We start from the raw sequence: 21226 nt of genomic DNA, 5'->3' as shown, positions 1-21226 counted from the left end.
GCTCAAGCCCCAGCCTTGGAGGTTTATGTTGAAAACAGGAAATCTGATACAGAAGCCCATGAGTACACAATAGAAGGAAAGAAATGTGAGTGACATCACTTTCTGCCTGAGTCTCTCCCTGCTCACTCATAGCTCTGAGCTCAGATTACAGCAGGGAGGAGTAGCAAACTGAGCATGCTCAAGCCCTAGCCCTGGAGGTTTAAGCTGAAAACAGGAAGTCTGATACAGAAGCCCATGAGTACACAATAGAAGGAAAGAAATGTGCTGTTTCTTTTGACAGAGGACTCAGAGCAGCATTACTTTGAGGGTTTACTGGTGTATTTATATAGACCTTTCTGATAAAGCTTACTTACTTTTAACCTTTCCTTCTCCTTTAACTAAATTGTGGGGTTTTATGACCCAAACTATGCACTTTACATTTCCTTCAGTACAAAAATTAATATTATTAAACATATTGGGCAAAGTAAGTGTTTTAGTATGATGTAGGGAGTGATATTCTGAGACAATTTGCATTTGGTTTTCATTTTTTTTTTTTATTTGTGGCTACGGAGTTATTTAGTCTTTTATTCAGCAGCTCTCCATTTTGCAGTTTCAGCAATCCTGTTGCGGTCCAAATGACCCTAGCAACCAAATTCCCCTAGCAACCATACATCGATTTGTAAAAGAGACTGGGATATGAAGAGGAGAGGCCTGAATAGAAAAGTAATTAAAAAAAAAAGGAGCAATAACAATACATGTGTAGCCTTACAGAGCATTCGTGTTTTAGATTGGGATCAGTGACCCCCATTTGAAACTAGAAAGAGTTAGAAGATGGCAAATAATTGAAAGACTAAAAAAAAAAAATTAAGGCCAATTGAAAAGTATTATCCACTCTAGAGCAAGATTTAACTTAAAGGGCATGTAAAGGCAAAAAAATAAAATCCCATTTTTACTTTCTTTAATGAAAAAGAAACCTATCTCCAATATACTTTAATTAAAATATGTACAGTTTTATAAGAAACCTGACTGTATTCAGTGAAATTCTCCCTTCATTTACTGCTGTGGATAGGAATTGTCAGACGGTCCCTAACTGCTCTGCAGGGAAACAATCATACTTATGAACAGCAGGGGGAGCCCCCGCCTTACTTCCCAGCCATGCAGAACTCAAGCAGCTTTGTTTGTTTCCCTGTAGAGCAGTCGGCGACTGTGTAGAGATTTGTATTGGATTTTATTTTTGCCTTTACATCCCCTTTACTGTTTCCAACTCCAGCTGCAGAGATAAAGATCATGGAGCCAGATTTAAACAGATAAACTGGGATTCTATTTGGAGGATTATTTTGCTGCAGCCACTGGTTCTGCAGAGTTGGAGAAAGTTTGTATTAAACAATACAAAAACTATAAAATCCACATTAGATTACATGACAACACAGGACCCAGTGCAGTCTGTATATTCTGATTATTAATCAGTCTTGCTGTATCGGCTTCTGGCAGATATTATTTGACTTGTGCTGTTTTGATCATTTATGACGATCCCTAAGCAGCCCAGACCACACTGAGCATGTGCACAGTCTTGGTCTTGCAAAGATGTATAACAAAGTTACAAGATGGTGACCCCCTGTGGCCAACTTTGAAAGCATAAATCATTTGTTTGATTAGGCTTGTGGTGCAGTAAGTTCATGTTTATGTTTAGTATACAAAATACAGCATTTCTAGCCGTGTTCTATTTTAGACTTTACTTCCCCTTTAAATGTGAATGATCCCTTTTAATCAAGTTTCCATGCTAATAAGAGAGCACAGGGGGGCCATATTATATCTCAAAGAAGCTGATGACACAGCCCAATGTATAATGAACACAAACATGATCTATCCAGAACATCTGAGTTTCCCCTCAAGGTTTTGCTATTGGTATAGAAAAGCTGCAAGCCCATCACATGTTCAGTTTATTTAGGGAGAACTTCTGCTTACAGTGTTCCAATGAATGACGCACAATGCAGCCCGAGTGAGAAGCAGCAGCTTTTATTTGTAATAATAGCAGCACAACAAACATCCAAAGATCCCAGCACAGTCATAGGAAGCGAGTGCCCTCTACCAGAGACATAGGGGCATATTTATTAATGGTCCAAATTCGAATTCAAAAAGACCAACCGAAATTAAGTCGAAAACTTAGATTTTTAAAAAGTCCACCAATTGGTTCTAGGAGGTCCCGCATAGGCTAAAACAGCAATTCAGCAGGTTATAGATGGTGAATGGTCAAAGTCGAATTTTTAAAGAGACAGTACATGATAAATTTAGATATTCCAATTTTTATCAAATTCAAATCGAATTTGGACCATTCCCTAGTCGAAGTACACAAAAAAATAGCTCGAAATTCGAATTTTCTTCATTCGAAAATTCACCTCGACCTTTGATAAATCTGCCCCTTAATGAAAATGAACACAGTTAAAGTGCTTAGTCTTAATTTAATCAGTGCCCTCTGTGCAACTGCCCTCACAAACATGGGATCTCATACAATCGCTACAACCAACTGCCTGGTTATTTATCAACAGTGGGCAACCAATCAGTGATAAGCTTTTTAAAGCCAGCTGCAGCAATTTGATTGGCTTGCCCAGTGTTAGTCAATTAGAACTACATTTTTGGGAACTATACTTCAAGGATAAGTAAACCTTTAAAATAAAATGAACGTAAAATTGACGAGGGGGCTATTTTAAGCACGTACATTCATTATTTATTCTTTTTCCATTCCAACATATTAAAGGATACATGTACCGTTAATATGAATGGATTTGTTACAGCTGACCAGCAGGTGGCGCTGTTGTAACAAAATTCATTCATATTAACAATACATGTATCCTTTAATATCTTGGAATAAAAAAAAAAAAAATAATGAATGTAAATGACAAAAGTGCTTAGAATAGCCCCCTCATCAGTTTTACATTCACTTATTTTAAAGGTTTACTTATCCTTTAAATGCTTCTGAAACCGTTTAAAAGCTCCTCCAAATTGTATATCCAGACTGGTACAGTGTCCCTACTGAAAGAACCCTTATGAAGGTTTGTCCTGGGTATTCAGAACCAAAAGCAATAAATAGAAATCATGTCAAACACAAAACCGTTGGGTGTCTCCAATACCTGCAGTCTATACCTTACACTTCCCTGAGTACAATTAAAGGAGAACTAAACCATAAAAATAAATAGGGCTAAAAATGTCTTATTTTATATAGTGAACTTATTGCACGAGGCTAAAGTTTCAGCTTGTCAATAGCAGCAATGATCCAGGACTTCAAACTTGTCACAGGGGGTCACCATCTTGGAAAGTGTCTGTGACACTCACATGCTCAGTGGCCTCTGATTGGCTGTTGAGAAGCTAAGCTTAGGGCTCGTCACTAATTATCCAGCAGAAAATGAGCTTCCCTGGCTGTAATATAAGCTGATGCTACAGGTTTGCTGATTATTAAATTCTGATGCTAATTGCACTGGTTTCTGTTCTGCCATGTAGTAATTATGTGTATTAATTACTAATCAGCCTTATATTGTGACATTTCTATTCTATGTGTACTGTATATTGTGAGTGGGTCCCTAAGCTCAGTAAGTGACAGCAGCACAGAGCATGTGCAGTGAATCCGCAGAAAAGAAGATGGGGAGCTACTGGGGCATCTTTGGAGACACAGATCTTTACTGCTAAAGGGCTGTGGTTGCCTTGGGCTGGTACAGAAGCCTAAAACATCATGTACAACATTTCTAGCTACTTATTTAGTTAGGCTTTAGTTCTCCTTTAAGCATATGGCAGAAAACTACATAGGGCTTACAAATGCTCTTTATACAAAGTTGTCCTCACCCATATAAAAAAAGGAATACATCTTATAACAATCACACCCTATTAAGGTTTCTTTTCTGATCCCCCCCCCCTAGTGTATTTGGTATGATCTACGACACACCTCCAGTAATTGGTTCAGTTTCTTTTAAACTCCCGTCCCCGGACAGTGTTTTGCTCATGACCTTGATGGTGCATTTCTTTTGTTGGCGCCAAGAATGTGGAACAACAAGGAAACATGGAGCTCTGGGAATTGGACTTGAGCAAAGACGAGAAGCGAGAACAATGCATTCATAAATGGCACGAGGAAGCAGAGCTTTAAAGGCCAAGCAAACCTGCTCCTGCAAGGACTGATCACACCCAAGTGGCTCTGATCTGGATTTTAAAGATCACTGGAACCTACTAAGTTATCCCAAACTATTCTGCTCCACTACAAAAGATGCACAATTAACCCTGTGAAAGACATTAAAGAGAAAATGCAAGATATTCTGCATGAAGTACTACAAACCCATAACTAGTTAATATTTATTATGCAGCATCAGTTCCACTGCTCAGCTGATTTTATGATAAAGTTCTAAAGACAGACCACACGGCAGGCTCTCATTTAAAGGGGAACTATCGCAAAAATGAAAATTCAGTATTCGCTTAGGAATAAGAAACTTTCTAAATGCAAACAATTGAAAATTCTGCATTGTTTCAGAAAGTTTATATTCACTATCCGTCTCTCAGCATCTGTTTCTCCTCATTCTGTCTTCATGCAGCAGTTGGGTGTCAGATGAATGATCCAATATATCTAAGGGGAGCTCATTTGGCCTAGAAGATGTATTAGAGTTTATTATTAAAATCCTGTCTCTCTACATGCAGAATTTGCGCAAAAGGCAGTTATTTTGTTTGTACTGGAATCAGTTATTTGAGTGAGCTCTAATACATCTGCTAGGAAAGGAAGCCCCCCCTATAAGATATATATTGGATCCAACGGTCAATGAATATCTGACACCCAACTGCTGCATGGATCCAGTACAAACACAATATAACAAAACTGCCTTTTGCACAAATGCCTTTGATTAAGTGTTCATGACCCGAAACGCGCAAGGCTGTAGACACAAACTTTCTTCACTTTGAACTACTGGCCTGGTGGAAGTTTGCCTTCTTTGAATGCCTGCTCTCAATTGGTTTTTCGGTTTGTCCGCTCCCCGTGCTGAGGGCGGTGCACCTGGGCCCCTTTTCCAAAGACCCCAATACCACAGATGTATCATTGCACAAATTCTGCATGTAGAGAGACATGTCTGGTGATTTTAATCGAGTGAGCTCCAATACATCTTCTAGGCAAAAGGAGCCCCCCTATACAAGATATATTGGATCCAACGGTCAATGAATATCTGACAACCAACTCCTGCATGGATCCAGTACAAACACAATATAACTGCCTTTTGCACAAATTCTGCATGTAGAGAGACATGATGTCTAGTGATTTTAATAGAGTGAGCTCTAATACGTCTTCTAGGCAAAAAGATCCCCCTACAAGATATATTGGATCATTCATCTGACACCCAACTGCTGCATGAAGACAGAATGAGGAGAAACAGATGCTGAGAGAGGAATAGTGAAGATAAACTTTATTATTTCAGAAACGATACAGATTTTTTAATAGATTGTATTTAGAAAGTTTCTTACTTCAGTTTGAGGAAGCGTATTACATTTATTTTTGCAATAGTTCCCCTTTACAAAGGGGAGTTAAAGGACCAGTACTACCGAAACATCAAATTTAAGTTAATTTATCCACCAATTAAGATTAGTCTAAAAAAAAAAAAAAAGTCTGCAGACATCCTTTATCTAATGCCTTTTAAGTGCGGTGTCATTTTATTAAAGTTGTGGGTCTAAGAGCCCTATAAAAGAGAAATCTAGGCACCGATAAATAAACATTCTATACATGATTCACAATTGTCAGCAGTGCAGACTAAGGGAACATTATGCTTCAATGCATTTTAGGGCAGGTTGATTTTGTGGGGTTAGTCGTTTAATGGAGAAATAGACCTTTAAAGGGAGAAGAGGGAGATTACTTTGCTTTAGCAAAACCCACGCGGTCGTTAGCACGGTCAAAAACAGTGTAATATTGGCCAATAAAAACATCTCCAATAATCCAGAGGGGCCCGGCTGGAGGAGGAATGTCAAGGCCCAAGAAGCCACTGAGGCAGACGGTGCGACCAGCCTTTGATATCTGTGAGGAGACGAGAGAGGTCAGACGGAGACATATATAAAGCTCTATAGCTTAGCAGAACATCACAGTGAAAACTTACTTTTAGGACATACTGTTCCCCTGTCAGAGAGTATACCCGACCTCCAAATGTGAAGCTGATGACAGGAAGCGATGGGATATTATCACAGAGGATCATATACTGAAAGAGATGAAACCAGAGAGCACTTGCACTAAATCCTGGCGTTTATTTATTAAAGCATAAGTAAACCTTTAAAGTTAGAGTAAAATTGACGAGGGTGCTATTCTAAACACTTGTCATTTACATTATTTATATTTTATTCCAAGATATTTAGGGATACATGTGCTGTTAATATGAATGAATTTTGTTCCAACAGCGCCACCTGCAGGTCAGTTTCCCACCAGTCTGACCACCAAGTAGTCAAGGAAGTTGTCGGGAGAAAGAAAGAGGCTGCTCTGATGTTCTTATAATTAGGAAAATTATAGAACTATTTAAGAAACTTCTTCTGCTTAAAACTAAGCAGAAGAACATCAGAGCAGCCTCTTTCTTTCTCCTGACAACTTCCTTGACTATTTGGTGGTCAGACTGGTGGGAAACTGACCAGCAGGTGGCGCTGTTGTAACAAAACTCATTCATATTAACAGTACATGTATCCCTTAATATCTTGGATTAAAATATAAATAAATGTGAATGACAAAAGGGCACTTACTTTAAAGATTCTTACCCTTTAAAGGGGAACGATCACAAAAATTTAATATTGGCTTCAGAATACTGAAAGAAACATTCTAAATGCAATCGAATAAATTCTGTACCGTTTCTGAAACAATCAAGTTCTCCTCATTCTTCATGCAGCAGTTGGGCGTCAGATATTCATTGACAGTTAGATCCAATATATCTTATAGGGGGGGCTCTTTTTGCCTATAAGACGTATTAGAGCTCACTAGACATGTCTACATGCAGAATTTGTGCAAAAGGCAATTATTGTTAGATTTTGTTTGTACTGGAATCGGTTATTTGAGTGAGCTCTAATACATCTGCTAGGAAAGGACCCCCCCTATAAGATATATTGGATCTAACTGTCAGTGAATATCTGACACCAAACGGCTGCATGAAGAGAAACAGATGCTGAGAGAGGAATAGTGAATTTATAGTGAATAAAGTACCCCCTCTTGTAAAATATAAGGATATTATAAGTCACCGAGGAGTTTCATGACCATATAAAAGTACGAGGCGGAAGGCCGAGTGTTTTTATACAGGTCATGGAACTCCGAGGTAACTTCTAATATCCTCATATTTTACAACTGGGGGTACTTTATTATAATACACAAATTTCAATGAGTCATGTGACAGAAAAGACATCAGAACTCACCGTTTATAAGGATATAATTTACAGGATATTCATGGCTTTTGTGTATTATAAACTTGATTATTTCAGAAACAATGCAGAATTTTTAAATTAGAAAGCTTCTTAATTCAGAATGAGTAAGCATGTATTAAATTTTAATTTTTGCAATAGTTCCCCTTTAACACTGGGTAAATGGGTCTCAGTGTAGCAACCCTGCAGCAGACACAGATCAGAAAACTGTTCATTAGAGGTAAATGCACGAATAAAAACGGGCTCAATGCTAGTAGATCTGCCCTCCGGGTTTCTCACCTCTCCGCGGATCAGTGGGATAGCACCGATAGCTCTCTGCAAAGCCGCCACTTCTTCTACCGGCCCGGTGATTAACGAGGTTCCTGTATCCACGATAGCTTCGCAGCCGCCCTTACAGAGGGTGAGCTGATCCCCGACACTCAGCCTAGAGAGAAATCAATTTATTGATGTGCGGTGAGAGTCAATCAATTCACAAGGACAGAGGCTTCTTGGAGGAAATAAAATCAGCATTGGATGGGGGGGGGGGGATATCTTAAAGAAATATCCCTGAGATGTAAAAGGAAACAAAAAGTGTGTCTTGTACTGTGAGTCACAGTAGATTTGTTGCATTTATTTTGCAAGCTTTACTTCCATTTAAAGGAGAATCAGAGAGCAGCCATGACAGAGAGAGCACTGTGCTGTTATTCTCCATGTCCCATGCTTAAAGGAAAACTATACCCCCAATGTAGGTCTCTATAAAAAGATATTGCATAAAACAGCTCATGTGTAAAACCCCGTTTCATGTAAATAAAACATTTTTATAATACACTTTTTTAGTAGTATGTGCTGTTGGTTAATCCTAAATAGAAAACTGCCATTTTAAAAATAAGGGCCGCCCCCTGGGATCGTACGATTCACACAAACATACCAACAAACCATCCTTGTTAGGTCACATGAGCCAATTAAAGGTTGTCTTTTGCTTCCACACTTCTTCCTGTTACAGTTAGAGCTGCAGTATTTCTGGTCAGGTGATCTCTGAGGCAACACCCAGACCATCACAAAATGGTGGTTCAAGGCAAGAGATGTAAAAGGGCAATATTAACTTAAATATATGTTCCAGTTTGGCAAGATTCTTTAATATGTCACTTAATATGATGTAAACTGTTGCTTAAAGGTGGCCATACACGGAGAGATCCGCTCGTTTGGCGGTCGCCAAACAGGTGGATCTCTCCCCGATATGCCCACCTTGAGGTGGGCAATATCGGGCTGATCCGATTGTGGGCCCTAGGGCCCAACGATCGGATACTAACGAATAGTAATGGACGGTCGGATTGCGGGACCGCATCAACGAATAGATGCGGCCGCGATCTGACGGGATTTTTCAATCCATCCGATCGAGATAGATCTCGATCGGGGAAGCCCGTCAGGGGGCCCCAAACACGGGCCAATAAACTGCCGACACGGTCTGTCGGCAGCTTTTATCGGCCCGTGTATGGCCATCTTAAGTGTTCATTTTGGGGGTATAGTTTTCCTTTAATCCAATCACAATGGCACATTCAATTTCAGATGTCACCTCTCTGAAGAGTTACACAGAGGTGTTGATTCGGTGTCGTTACTGTGATTGGATAATCCTATGGTTTTCTAGGAGTTGCATGACACACTGGATAATCCTGTGTGTCATGCAACTCCTAGAAAGCCAAGAGAGAAGCAGCTCGGATGAGTAGTGAAACTTTTTCAGCGATTACTCAGCAAGTCCAGTTGTTTTAGAATCACTTGGATATAAGCTAGCGACGGTCTCTATCACTAGCAAATTGTCATCTACACCTGTTAGTAAATCGCCACTATCCCTGCGGATGAGATTTCTGGTCCATTAGTAAATCTGCCCCTAAGAGTTAAAGTATTACATCTCAAATACCAGTCAGCTGACACAACACCCAATCAGAAGTCACTTACTGGTCCATACGAATCTGCCAGTATGCCTTACGAGTCACATTCATGTAGCTGAAGTCTCCAGTGTAATATGTGGGGTCTGTGCCTCCCAGTAGCAGCTCCCCCCCAGGCTGGGTGTCTGGATTCCTGATCACAATAAAACAGTGAGACTAGAGTTAGGTTAGACTCATCAGGCAAATACGTTTGATAAATTGCTAAAAAAGAACACAGCATCATGGAGTAGATTTATCAAAGTGTGAATTTGTAACTCCCCACAATAAAACTCACTTAATGTTCTATTCCTTCCAATGGGATTATCAAAAGCCTATTTATCAAATGATGAACTCCGTAGGAATAGGAATGAATAGAACACGCGTTTTTGCGTGGCGAGTTCTAATGTCACATTTTGATAAATCTGCCCCTATGCATAAAACCTTTCTAGTGCAGAAGCAGAATGCTTGTATTTACCTGTACAATGTAAAATTTTTAACATGGTTTGAGTTTGTGGGCAAAGTGCTTGATGGCAAATACAGACCCTGGAAACACGGAGGCCACAAACGCTTCAGAATTTCGAGGATAAAAAGGGAGATTCTCCTTTTAAAGGATAAGTAAAACTTTTAAATAAGTGAATGTAAAATTGATGAGGGGGCTATTCAAAGCACTTTTGTCATTTACTTTCATTATTTATGTATATTTTTATTCCAAGATATTAAGGGATACATGTGCTGTTAATATGAATGAATTGTTACAACAGCGCCACCTGCTGGTCAGTTTCCCACCAGTCTGACCACCAAGTAGTCAAGGAAGTTGTCGGGAGAAAGAAAGAGGCTGCTCTGATGTTCTTCTGCTTAGGAATAAAATTAGAAACCTTTCTCACATCTTTCCTTTTTTTTTTTCATAAGACTTGTGAGTGCAGAAATCTCTTCTTAAATAATAATTAGGTTTGGCAAACATGGCCGTCAATTTGCAAATAGTAGCAGTGCACTAGTGCAGTGTCCCCGGACATGTATATTAGCTTTAATTGCATGCGGTTCTAGAGGTGCAACAGGGTGCAAGCCTGTCGAGTGTCCAGGACATATTTATGGAGTAGAGGGTGACCCCAATATAAAAGTTCTATACTACATATCTGACCAAGGGGCAGAAAATATCTGACCAAGGCGCAGAAAACCGTCTTGCTTTGCAGTGATCAGTTTGAAAATGGTGCAGGTGCTCCACCTGGTGGGAACTAGAGCTCCCTGCATCCTAAGACAGGCAAGTTACGGGCTATGGCGAGATAAATATCTGGAGAGATTTCTGGAGATGTTGCCCATGGCAACCAATCAGCAATTAGATTTAAACAGCCACCTATAAGAAAGCAAAGATTTGATTGGTTGCTGTGTGAAACATCTCACCAGATATTTATCTCCAATGTTAGTAAACATGCCCCTTGGTCACAGAACTCTCAGAATGCATATCCACATGATTTTTGGCTCCATGTTTAAATGGGCCCTGCAGAAATAAAATGATCCATATTTTGTCACCAACAGCCCCACAATTATACAAAATATAGTTCCCTTGTGAAAATACATTCTACTATCTTGCAGTGGGCTGATCCAACCCTCGCTAGGTTGCAACTGGTAGAGTCCTGCGCGGGTCCATTTTTTGGAACCCGTACCCGCAACCTTAAGCTGGCCATAGACGCAAAGCGACATCATCGAAAGTAGGCGTGATCAGAAAAAAAAGGAGTAAAAACCTGCAGAACCATCGACCTGCGTCTATACCCGCACCCGGAACCTCTACCCGCAACCCGCAGGTGTTTGCGGGTAACCGACCCGCTGCAGGACTCTAGTGACTGGCTGAGACAAGATGAGGAGTAGGAAGCAGCAGTGTCACTGCCCTACATACCATGCCTACACTCACCGATTCAGATAGAAAGAGAAGAGGTTGCTGTCCACTAGCTTTTGCTCCATTATATCGTCAAACACAGGAGGGACTCCATCCACAGAGATTCTGGGGTAGCCCATGCCTAAGATACCATCAAATTTGGCTGCTACAAATGTAATACCAGGCTGTTTGACGGCTTCCGCAAAAAGCTGCCCTTTTACTGCCAAATCTCCGATCTATGAGAGAGAAAGGACACAATTAGCAATGTCTCATGCCTGTCCTTCCTTATAGCTGCATCGTCAGTGTCCAGTCTGGTGTCCATCCTGCCGTGTAAAGGGGAAATATACCCCACTTTCTGACGAGTTCATTCAGTTGGTAAAAAAAGGTGCATAAACTGCAACAGAGTTCCTCCTGCTTTCCATGAAGGTGGTGCACAGATTCTCTGGAAAGCAGACTGAATTCCAGTTCCGAAATCTATTATCATGGAACAAGGTGAGGGAGGGGTTGAATGACTGCCAGGCTAAAGGTGGCCATACACGGGCAGATAAAGCTGCCGATATCGGTTGTTTGGATCGATTTGACAGCTTATCTGCCCGTGTATGGGGGCTTCCCGATCAATATCTGGCCACAATATCGATCGGGAAGGTTGGATTTTTACCCGACCGACCTGTCGGAGCCGCTTGGCGAATCGTGATTCGATCGTTCGGCCGAACGTTCGAATTACCCCCGATATAGCCACGCAGTTTAGTGGCATATCGGGGAAAGATCCGCTCGTTTGGCGATGTCGCCAAACGAGTGGATCTTGGAGTCTATGGCCAGCTTTAGGGAGGTGGAGGCTAAGGCTTTCACTGCCTGAGTACTTTATTTACAAGGGGTGGCTGGATCTTCCCTCACCGTTACAGTGTCCTTGCTCAGGTAACCAGTCAGGCTCCCACTGCCATATTGGATGGCGAACGCTGTGCCGTTATTCACATAGGTGGAGGATTTGGAAGAATCGTATTTGTGGTGCAACCCTGGAAAGAGAGAGAGTAGGAATAAAGCCCAATATGAAACAAGGAACGGATTCTGAAACAGGATGTAAATATTGCACCAACCCGGAGACGGGGAAAAACCACAATTATACTGAAACAAACCACAGAGTTATCTTGTGTATATATAAAAATGGGAAGTAGATCTAAAAACTGTGCCTGGAGGCAATGTTCCCTCTAAGGTGCGATATTGAAGCGATCATATACACAACAAATTGTGGTGCGCACAAAGAATTGTGTAAAAAAAATAAAATAAATTTCATTTATTCTGACCTAAGCACATGGTTTTTAAAAATGTGCACGCAAAAGGTTTTTTCGGAGCACACAGCCGAGAAGGAATTGGAGTGAACATTGCCTGGAGGGCCCTGGGCAAAACAAAAAGGCAAGAGAACTAACGTATTTATGTTTTTATTAAAACGGAGCAATCTTTGTTTGTCTAGAAAATATACAGAATCTGGGTTTTTGTACAAAGAGAAAAGGGCAGAGTTGTACAATGGAAAGCCCTAATTTCTATAACTTAGAACCCTAGATGTTTGTGAACTACAACTCTCACGCTTCATCGCAACTTTAAATTGAAGCATGCAGGGGGCTGAGGGGGACACGGAGACAGAACCAAAGGAGCCGATTATTCTTCATTTAAAAAATAGAAATGAATTGAAGAATCATTAAAAACGTGTAAAGCGGGCAGCCTAAAATATGTTCTGGCCATGCCTTCACCGTTTCTAATGATTTTTCAATAAATTTCTATTTTTTAACGGATGAATGATCGGCTCCTTTGATGCTCCATTTTTCTCGTGCTTTATATGGAACTTGGCTGTGTGGGATCACAGTGTTTGTGCAGAACGCTGGAGCTGAACTCTGACAGGTAAGTGCTCCCACGTTTATACATTACACGGAGACAGAACGACTGACAGGGACACAGATATCTCTAGAACTCACAGCAGGCAATGTCCCAGAAGGAGCAGTGGACCGAGGGCACCCAGAGGTTAGAGGATCCCGTGTCAAACACCACAGTGAATGGCTGAGGAGGAGTTCCGATGCTAATCTCCCCATAGTACTGTGCCTGCAAGAGATGAAGAGAAAAAGCATGTGAGGGCAAGAACAATTTATTAACTCAATGTTCTTAGATAAGTCATGTGGGTATGACATTCTTCCACAATCATTTCCTGCTCACTGCCAAACAAACGAGGATCACACAACTCTGAAGCGTATCTATCATTATGCATTCAGCTCGGCAAGACCAAACTGTGGGGCTAAATCTCCTTAGGGGAGAACTAAAGCCTAACTGAAGACATTTAGGCTAGAAATGTTGTACATTATGTTTTGGGTTTCTGTACCAGCCCAAGGCAACCACAGCCCTTTAGCAGTAAAGATCTGTGTCTCCAAAGATGCCCCAGTAGCTCCCCATCTTCTTTTCTACTGATTCACTGCACATGCTCTGTGCTGCTGTCACTTACTGAGCTTAGGGACCCACTCACAATATACAGTACACATAGAATAGAAATGTCACAATATAAGGCTGATTAGTAATTTATACACATAATTACTACATGGCAGCACAGAAACCAGTGCAATTAGCATCAGAATTTAATAATCAGCAAACCTGTAGCATCAGCTTATATTACAGCCAGGGAAGCTCATTTTCTGCTGGATAATTAGTGACGAGCCCTAAGCTTAGCTTCTCAACAGCCAATCAGAGCCCACTGAGCATGTGAGTGTCACAGACACTTTCCAAGATGGTGACCCCCTGTGACAAGTTTGAAGTCCTGGATCATTGCTGCTATTGACAAGCTCAAACTTTAGCCTCGTGCAATAAGTTCACTATATAAAATGAGGCATTTTTAGGGCTTAGTTCTCCTTAAAGTGCACCTGTCACCAAGACACAAAAAGCTGTATAATAAAATGTATACATAAATAAAATGCCCCTCTCTACCGTAAATTAACAGTTGTGCCAATTCTGTATCCAACCAGATGTGCCAGTCATTTTGCCTGTAGGCAGACGATGTGGGACATGTCATTACCAGAGAACTACAGAGCATTCACCACTTACATCTAAATAATTCAGCAGGGTCTCTGGGGTGGGATTGTTGCTTTTGGGAAAGGCAGAATATTTGGTGGCTGCTTCATTTCCACTCAGCTTCAGTGAATCCTTGTCTGTATCGGACATCGCTCGACGTATGGAAGTGAATTTCTTCAGTGGGATCCTGTGGACAGAAGAGCGGGGATGGGAAGGAGGGCACGAAAGAGCTTTTAAAGAACAAGGGCTTAAAAACTAAAATTGCAATTTATCATCAACTGGTGAAATCAGAGTAGCAACAATACAATACCATAAGGGACACTATGGGTTACTAGCAGGCCTGAATAGTGGGTAAAGATACTCAGCATTTTGATTGAAACACCCATGTCTGCCCAAAGTCCGACACAAACAAATGCCCAGAGCCGCCATCAGGGAGGCACAACTGTGCTGGGCACAGGCCTGAAGGGGGGCCGGCTGTGCCGCAGTTTTTGAATTAGCCAGGTCCACCTTAAAGGGATCCTGTCATCAGAAACCAGTTAACAGTGCTACTCCAGCAGAATTCTGCACTGAAATCCATTTCTCAAAGGAGCAAACAGATTTTTTTTATATTCAATTTTGAAATCTGACATGGGGCTAGACATATTGTCAATTTCCCAGCTGCCCCTGGTCATGTCACTTGTGCCTGCACGTTAGGAGAGAAATGCTTTCTGGCAGGCTGCTGTTTTTCCTTCTCAATGTAACTGAATGTGTCTCAGTGGGACATGGGTTTTTACTATTAAGTGTTGTTCTTAGATCTACCAGGCAGCTGTTATCTTGTGTTAGGGAGCTGTTATCTGGTTACCTTCCCATTGTTCTTTTGTTTGGCTGCTGGGGGGAAACGGGAGGGGGGTGATATCACTCCAACTTGCAGTACAGCAGTAAAGAGTGATTGAAGTTTATCAGAGCACAAGTCACATGACCAGGGGCAGCTGGGAAAGTGACAATATGTCTAGTCCCATGTCAGACTTCAAAATAGAATATAAAAAAAAAAAAATCTGTTCTTTTGAGAAATGGATTTCAGTGCAGAATTCTGCTGGATCAGCACTATTAACGGATTCATTTGAAAAAAATAAATAAATGTTTTCCCATGACAGTATCCCTTTAAGTGACGCACCACCGAAATGCCGAAAAAAGCCGAATACCCGAACCTGTAAAAAGAGCCAAAGCGGCAAAAAGAGCCAAAGCCACGGAAAGGGGGCCCTGACCACCAATGTTTTTTTCTAGCTTGTAGGGGGGCCCTGAACACCAATGTTTTTTAAAAAAACTTTTATAGGGGGCCTTGGCGACCATTGTTGTCTGTGTGAACTTTTACTGTGGGGTGGGTGGGAGGGGACCAATGGGCTCCCGTGATTTCGGATGGTGGCCCTGCCGATGCATCCGTAACCTCCTAAAACAACGTGACCTGATAATTGTGGGTGCAGAATATGGGAGACACCCAGCGCTCTCTTATTGCTCCTGTGTCATTAATCCTAGGGCTCGAGTGTTTGCAGCTTGACTCCATTGCAACAGTGGGACAAACGTTTAAAGGACATCATTGGGAAATGCACTTCAGGTTCTGTGTGAGGAAGGGGACAACAAACTGAATTGCACACACTTGTGACAGAGACACGGGGCACTTACATTAGTTACGCCACATCACTACTTCAGACACACAACCTGCTTAAGTGACTTCAAAGATATTTCTGCGTCAGAGTCAAATCTACCCGACCCTGAGCACTTGTTAATAAACTGCAAGTTGTGTGTTGGGAAACCTGGAAGCTGCAGCAGAGAAAAATCACATATTTGCCACTTACAACCTATGACTCATTATTTAGCTGCATATCTAGGGGTTAAAGGGATACTGTCATGGAAAAAATATTTTTTTCAAAATGAATCAGTTAATAGTGCTGCTCCAGTAGAATTCTGCACTGAAATCCATTTCTCAAAAGAGCAAACAGATTTTTTTTTCTATTCCAATTTTGAAATCTGACATGGGGCTAGACATATTGTCAATTTCCCAGCTGCCCCAAGTCATGTGACTTGTGCTCTGATAAACTTCAATCACTCTTTACTGCAAGTTGGAGTGATATCACCCCCTCCCTCCCCCCCCCCCCACCAGCCAAACAACAGAACAATGGGAAGGTAACCAGATAACAGCTCCCTAACACAAGATAACAGCTGTCTGGTAGATCTAAGAACAGCACTCAATAGTAAAATCCCATGTCCCACTGAGACACATTCAGTTACATTGAGAAGGAAAAACAGCAGCCTGCCAGAAAGCATTTCTCTCCTAAAGTGCAGGCACAAGTCACATGAGTTGGGGCAGCTGGGAAATTGACAATATGTCTAGCCCCATGTCAGATTTCAAAATTGAATATAAAAAAAAATCTGTTTGCTCTTTTGAGAAATGGATTTCAGCGTAGAATTCTGCTGGAGCAGCACTATTAACTGATTCATTTTGAAAAAAAATTTTTTTTCCCATGACAGTATCCCTTTAATCTCCCAGCATCCTCCCCATCTACAGGTGTCAGCGAAAAGCTGGGAGTTTTAGTTGAACCAGCCAGACACATCCAGCAGAGCTGCTAGTACAAAGCTGCACTTAATCACAAGTTACTAATGCTTCCCAGGCACAATGGGAATTTACACCTCATTAGAACTAAGACCAGATCTTAATGGCCCTCCATATAGTAATTTAGGTTGGAAAAAAAGACACACGCCCTTTAACTTCAAACTTTTAAGTCTGTTCCTGCCTGGTTATAAATAGACTTAAAGGAGAACAAAACCAAAAAAAAAAAAAAAAAAAGCATTACTGCACAGGCATCCTTGTTATTACCGCTTTGGTTTAGAAATATGTCTCCTACCTCCTTGTTATGATTATGAATTACCAGAACAAAGTAAACAAGATTCAAATAATTTATATAGTGTAATTAAAGTTTATTTTACTTGACTAACGTGACGAAATAGGATTTTTAATAGTTTTTTTGGATGACCGGTCCACTTGCTTGTACTTGCTTCCAGGGTGTGTCTGTGCTCTACATCAAGCAGATTGAAACTCCTTCCTTTACAGGAGTAGAACTACTGGGGTGCAATGGTGCTTGCAACCCCTAGTGACCCTCCAGACACTCACAGATAAGCTCTGTACTATACAATGGGATCCTTCAAAACATATCTGTTATCTACAGTGTATCCTGTGCTTGAATGGCTGCCCCCATGGCTACACAGCAGCTTGTTTATATAAACTATAGTAGTACTTATCTGTTATCTACAGTGTATCCTGTGCTTGAATGGCTGCCCCCATGGCTACACAGCAGCTTGTTTATATAAACTATAGTAGTACTTATCTGTTATCTACTGTGTATCCTGTGCTTGAATGGCTGCCCCCATGGCTACACAGCAGCTTGTTTATATAAACTATAGTAGTACTTATCTGTTATCTACTGTGTATCCTGTGCTTGAATGGCTGCCCCCATGGCTACACAGCAGCTTGTTTATATAAACTATAGTAGTACTTATCTGTTATCTACTGTGTATCCTGTGCTTGAATGGCTGCCCCCATGGCTACACAGCAGCTTGTTTATATAAACTATAGTAGTACTTATCTGTTATCTACTGTGTATCCTGTGCTTGAATGGCTGCCCCCATGGCTACACAGCAGCTTTATATAAACTATAGTAGTACTTATCTGTTATCTACTGTGTATCCTGTGCTTGAATGGCTGCCCCCATGGCTACACAGCAGTTTGTTTATATAAACTATAGTAGTACTTATCTGTTATCTACTGTGTATCCTGTGCTTGAATGGCTGCCCCCATGGCTACACAGCAGCTTGTTTATATAAACTATAGTAGTACTTATCTGTTATCTACTGTGTATCCTGTGCTTGAATGGCTGCCCCCATGGCTACACAGCAGCTTTATATAAACTATAGTAGTACTTATCTGTTATTTACTGTGTATCCTGTGCTTGAATGGCTGCCCCCATGGCTACACAGCAGCTTGTTTATATAAACTACAGTAGTACTTATCTGTTATCTACTGTGTATCCTGTGCTTGAATGGCTGCCCCCATGGCTACACAGCAGCTTGTTTATATAAACTATAGTAGTACTTATCTGTTATCTACTGTGTATCCTGTGCTTGAATGGCTGCCCCATGGCTACACAGCAGCTTGTTTATATAAACTATTGTAGTACTTATCTGATATCTACTGTGTATCCTGTGCTTGAATGTCTGCCCCCATGGCTACACAGCAGCTTGTTTATATAAACTATAGTAGTACTTATCTGTTATCTACTGTGTATCCTGTGCTTGAATGGCTGCCCCCATGGCTACACAGCAGCTTGTTTATATAAACTATAATAGTACTTATCTATTATCTACTGTGTATCCTGTGCTGTTAGTTTTTTTCTCATCTCCTTGTTTTTCACACTAACTGAAGTAGCTTTTAAACAGGTTTTTATTGAAAGTTGGTGCAGTCAATTCATGCATTTATTAAGTTTTTTCAGTGTGCAAATGTGGCTATTTTGGGCTACATTTAAAATGGCCGTGGGCTAGTATTTTGATGGTCTTTGGCTGGTTTTGTAATGTAAATCTGACTAACCCCCTACTAAGCATTTGCTGGATATTGACAGACATTCTGCATGAGACCCACTAGCCCCCCACAGAGTCACAAATAAACAATAAAACAAACACTGATCCCCCCACACTAGTGTCAGTTTAATGCGGCAGCCAATTAAACTATTTCTGCAGTGAGGAAGGAAAGAAGAGCATCTCGCTAAGCCCAGGTAGTGCAGGGAGGATGCTGGGAGTTGAAGTCCAACAACAACAACTTTAAAACTGGGACAATAGTAAAGATTTTAACCCAATACCCCCCAAAGGGCCCAATCAAGTAGTTGGATACATTGGAAGCCCCCCCCCTACAAGAGGCCCAGATAGTCCCTTCCACAAATACAATAAGGATCTAGTGACAGACAGGAGTAGAGGACAAGAATTAGCCAATCAGCAGGCACTTGGCGTTGTGAAGTTGAGCAGTGAAATAAACCTTCCTCACACACTCACCTGACGAGCGAGGAGCCTGGCTGGAACAGGAGGCAGCAGAGACATAAAAGCGACCACACCGGTGCGGAAGCCATAGCAGCGACTGAAGGAACCCGGAAACCCGAAACTGCGCGCTTATATATCGCCCCTCTGCGACGCTAGCAGGCAGACCACGTGATCAGAGTCAGATGACAGCGCTGTCACGTGACCGGCTGGGGGCGGGTGCGAACACAATCACGAGAGCTGAAGGCTGGGCCAAGTTTTAATGAACGCGGGTCAATTTTCACAAGAGGCGAAGCCGGCGGCAAATCCAAATGAGCTTCCATTGCAACGGGCTGACATTCTTACAGATTTGAGAGAGGGACAAATACTCGTCTTCCTTCTACGTTGAATGTACAAGTGCGCCCCCTGCTGGCTCTAATGTGTATTTGCTTTCTGGTGCATTTTGGGCTTTCTATGTAAAGGGGTTGTTCCTTCAGTAGATTTTCTGAGACAATTTCCAATTGGTTTTCATTTTTTTAGTAATTTTCTTATTTAACTATTCATCATCTTTCTATTCAGGCCTCTCCTATTCATATTCCAGTCTCTTATTCACATCAATGCATGGTTGCTAGGGTCATATGGACCCTAGCAACCAGACTGTTTGGAAACTGGAGAGCTGCCGAATACATCAAAAACCACAAATACAAATTGAATATCACTCTTTGTATATATAAAATACAACTTATCTCGGAGAGAAAAACAGCAGCGCAGCTTTCCTTTACAGCAGGGATCAGTGGGGTAACAAGAAAAAATGAAAACCAAATACAAATTGAACCCCTTTGAGATAACCTTTAGTATGATGTACAGAGTGATATTCTGACACAATTTGCAATTGGTTTTTATTATTTATTACTTTTGATCCAGCCAATCTCTATTTACCATCTGGTAACTAGGGTCCATATGACCCTAGCAACCATGCATTGATTTGGATAAGAGACTGGAATATGAATAGGAGAGAGTCTGAATAGAAAGCGGAGTAATAAAAAGTAACAATAACAAGACATTTGTAGCCTTACAGAGCAATTGTTTTTAGATGGGGTCAGTGACCCCCGTTTGAAACCTGGAAAGGAACAGGTATGTTGGTGAAGCTTTACATTGCCCATCTACAGTGAATTATGTTAAGTGTTGGGTACGAAATAGAAAAGCAGAATTTTCAAAAAACAAAACAAAATAGAAAAGAAAGACCTGGAGAGGAATTATTAAGTAATTAATAAATCAGTCGCAACTATTTTCCATCTGATGGTAAGGGGCACATTCACTTAGCTCGAGTGAAGGATTAGAATGAAAAATACTTTGAATTTCGAAGTATTTTTTTAGCTACTTCGACCATCGACTACGAATACGAACTAAAAATCGTTCGACTATTCGACCATCCGATAGTCGAAGTACTGTCTCTTTAAAAAAAACTTCGACCACCTACGTCGCCACTAGGGATGGGCGAACTTAACCCATTTCGTTTCGCCAAAAATTCGCCGCTGGCAAAATGTCGCAGACACCCATTAAAGTCTATGGGCGTCAAAAAAAATTGTCGCGCAGCGAAATTTCTTTTTATTTTGACGCACGACACCATACAGGTCTATGGGCGTCATTTTTTCAGCAAAACAAGGCGAAAAAAATTCGCCTATCTCTATTCGCCCACCTAAAACCTACCGAGCACCAATGTTAGCCTTCGATCACTAGCAATTTGTGATCGAAGGAAAATCGTTCAATCGATGGATTAAAATCCTTCGAATCGTTTGACTCAAAGGATTTAATCGTTCGATTCTTCCTTTGATCGAATGAATTGCGGTAAATCCTTCGACGGATTTAACTTCGATGGTTGAATATCGAGGGTTAATTAACCCTCGATATTCGACCCATAATAAATGTGCCCCTTAGTGTAGAGTAGATAATACCACCCCCAGTTGAGTATGTGTTTGTTAAAGAAAGAAAAAAA

At 41.1% G+C, this 21226-nt stretch overlaps 1 protein-coding gene across 1 annotated transcript; it reads right to left on the bottom strand.

The window, feature by feature from the left end:
* Positions 1 to 5390: 5390 nt before the first annotated feature.
* On the bottom strand, positions 5391 to 19343 carry ctsd.S (cathepsin D S homeolog). Its single transcript, NM_001091839.1, is given in 9 exon segments — positions 5391 to 6007; positions 6087 to 6185; positions 7660 to 7804; positions 9313 to 9435; positions 11188 to 11387; positions 12046 to 12164; positions 13119 to 13242; positions 14230 to 14383; positions 19270 to 19343. Coding segments are annotated over 9 exon segments (1200 nt in total). The 3' UTR covers positions 5391 to 5845.
* Between the last annotated feature and the right edge of the window lie 1883 nt (positions 19344 to 21226).

Source organism: Xenopus laevis, chromosome 4S, assembly GCF_017654675.1.
Source record: "Xenopus laevis strain J_2021 chromosome 4S, Xenopus_laevis_v10.1, whole genome shotgun sequence".
NCBI classification, from domain to species: Eukaryota; Metazoa; Chordata; class Amphibia; order Anura; family Pipidae; genus Xenopus; species Xenopus laevis.
The sequence above is the reverse complement of the archived record's forward strand: the minus strand, read 5'-3'. Positions and strand labels throughout refer to the sequence as shown.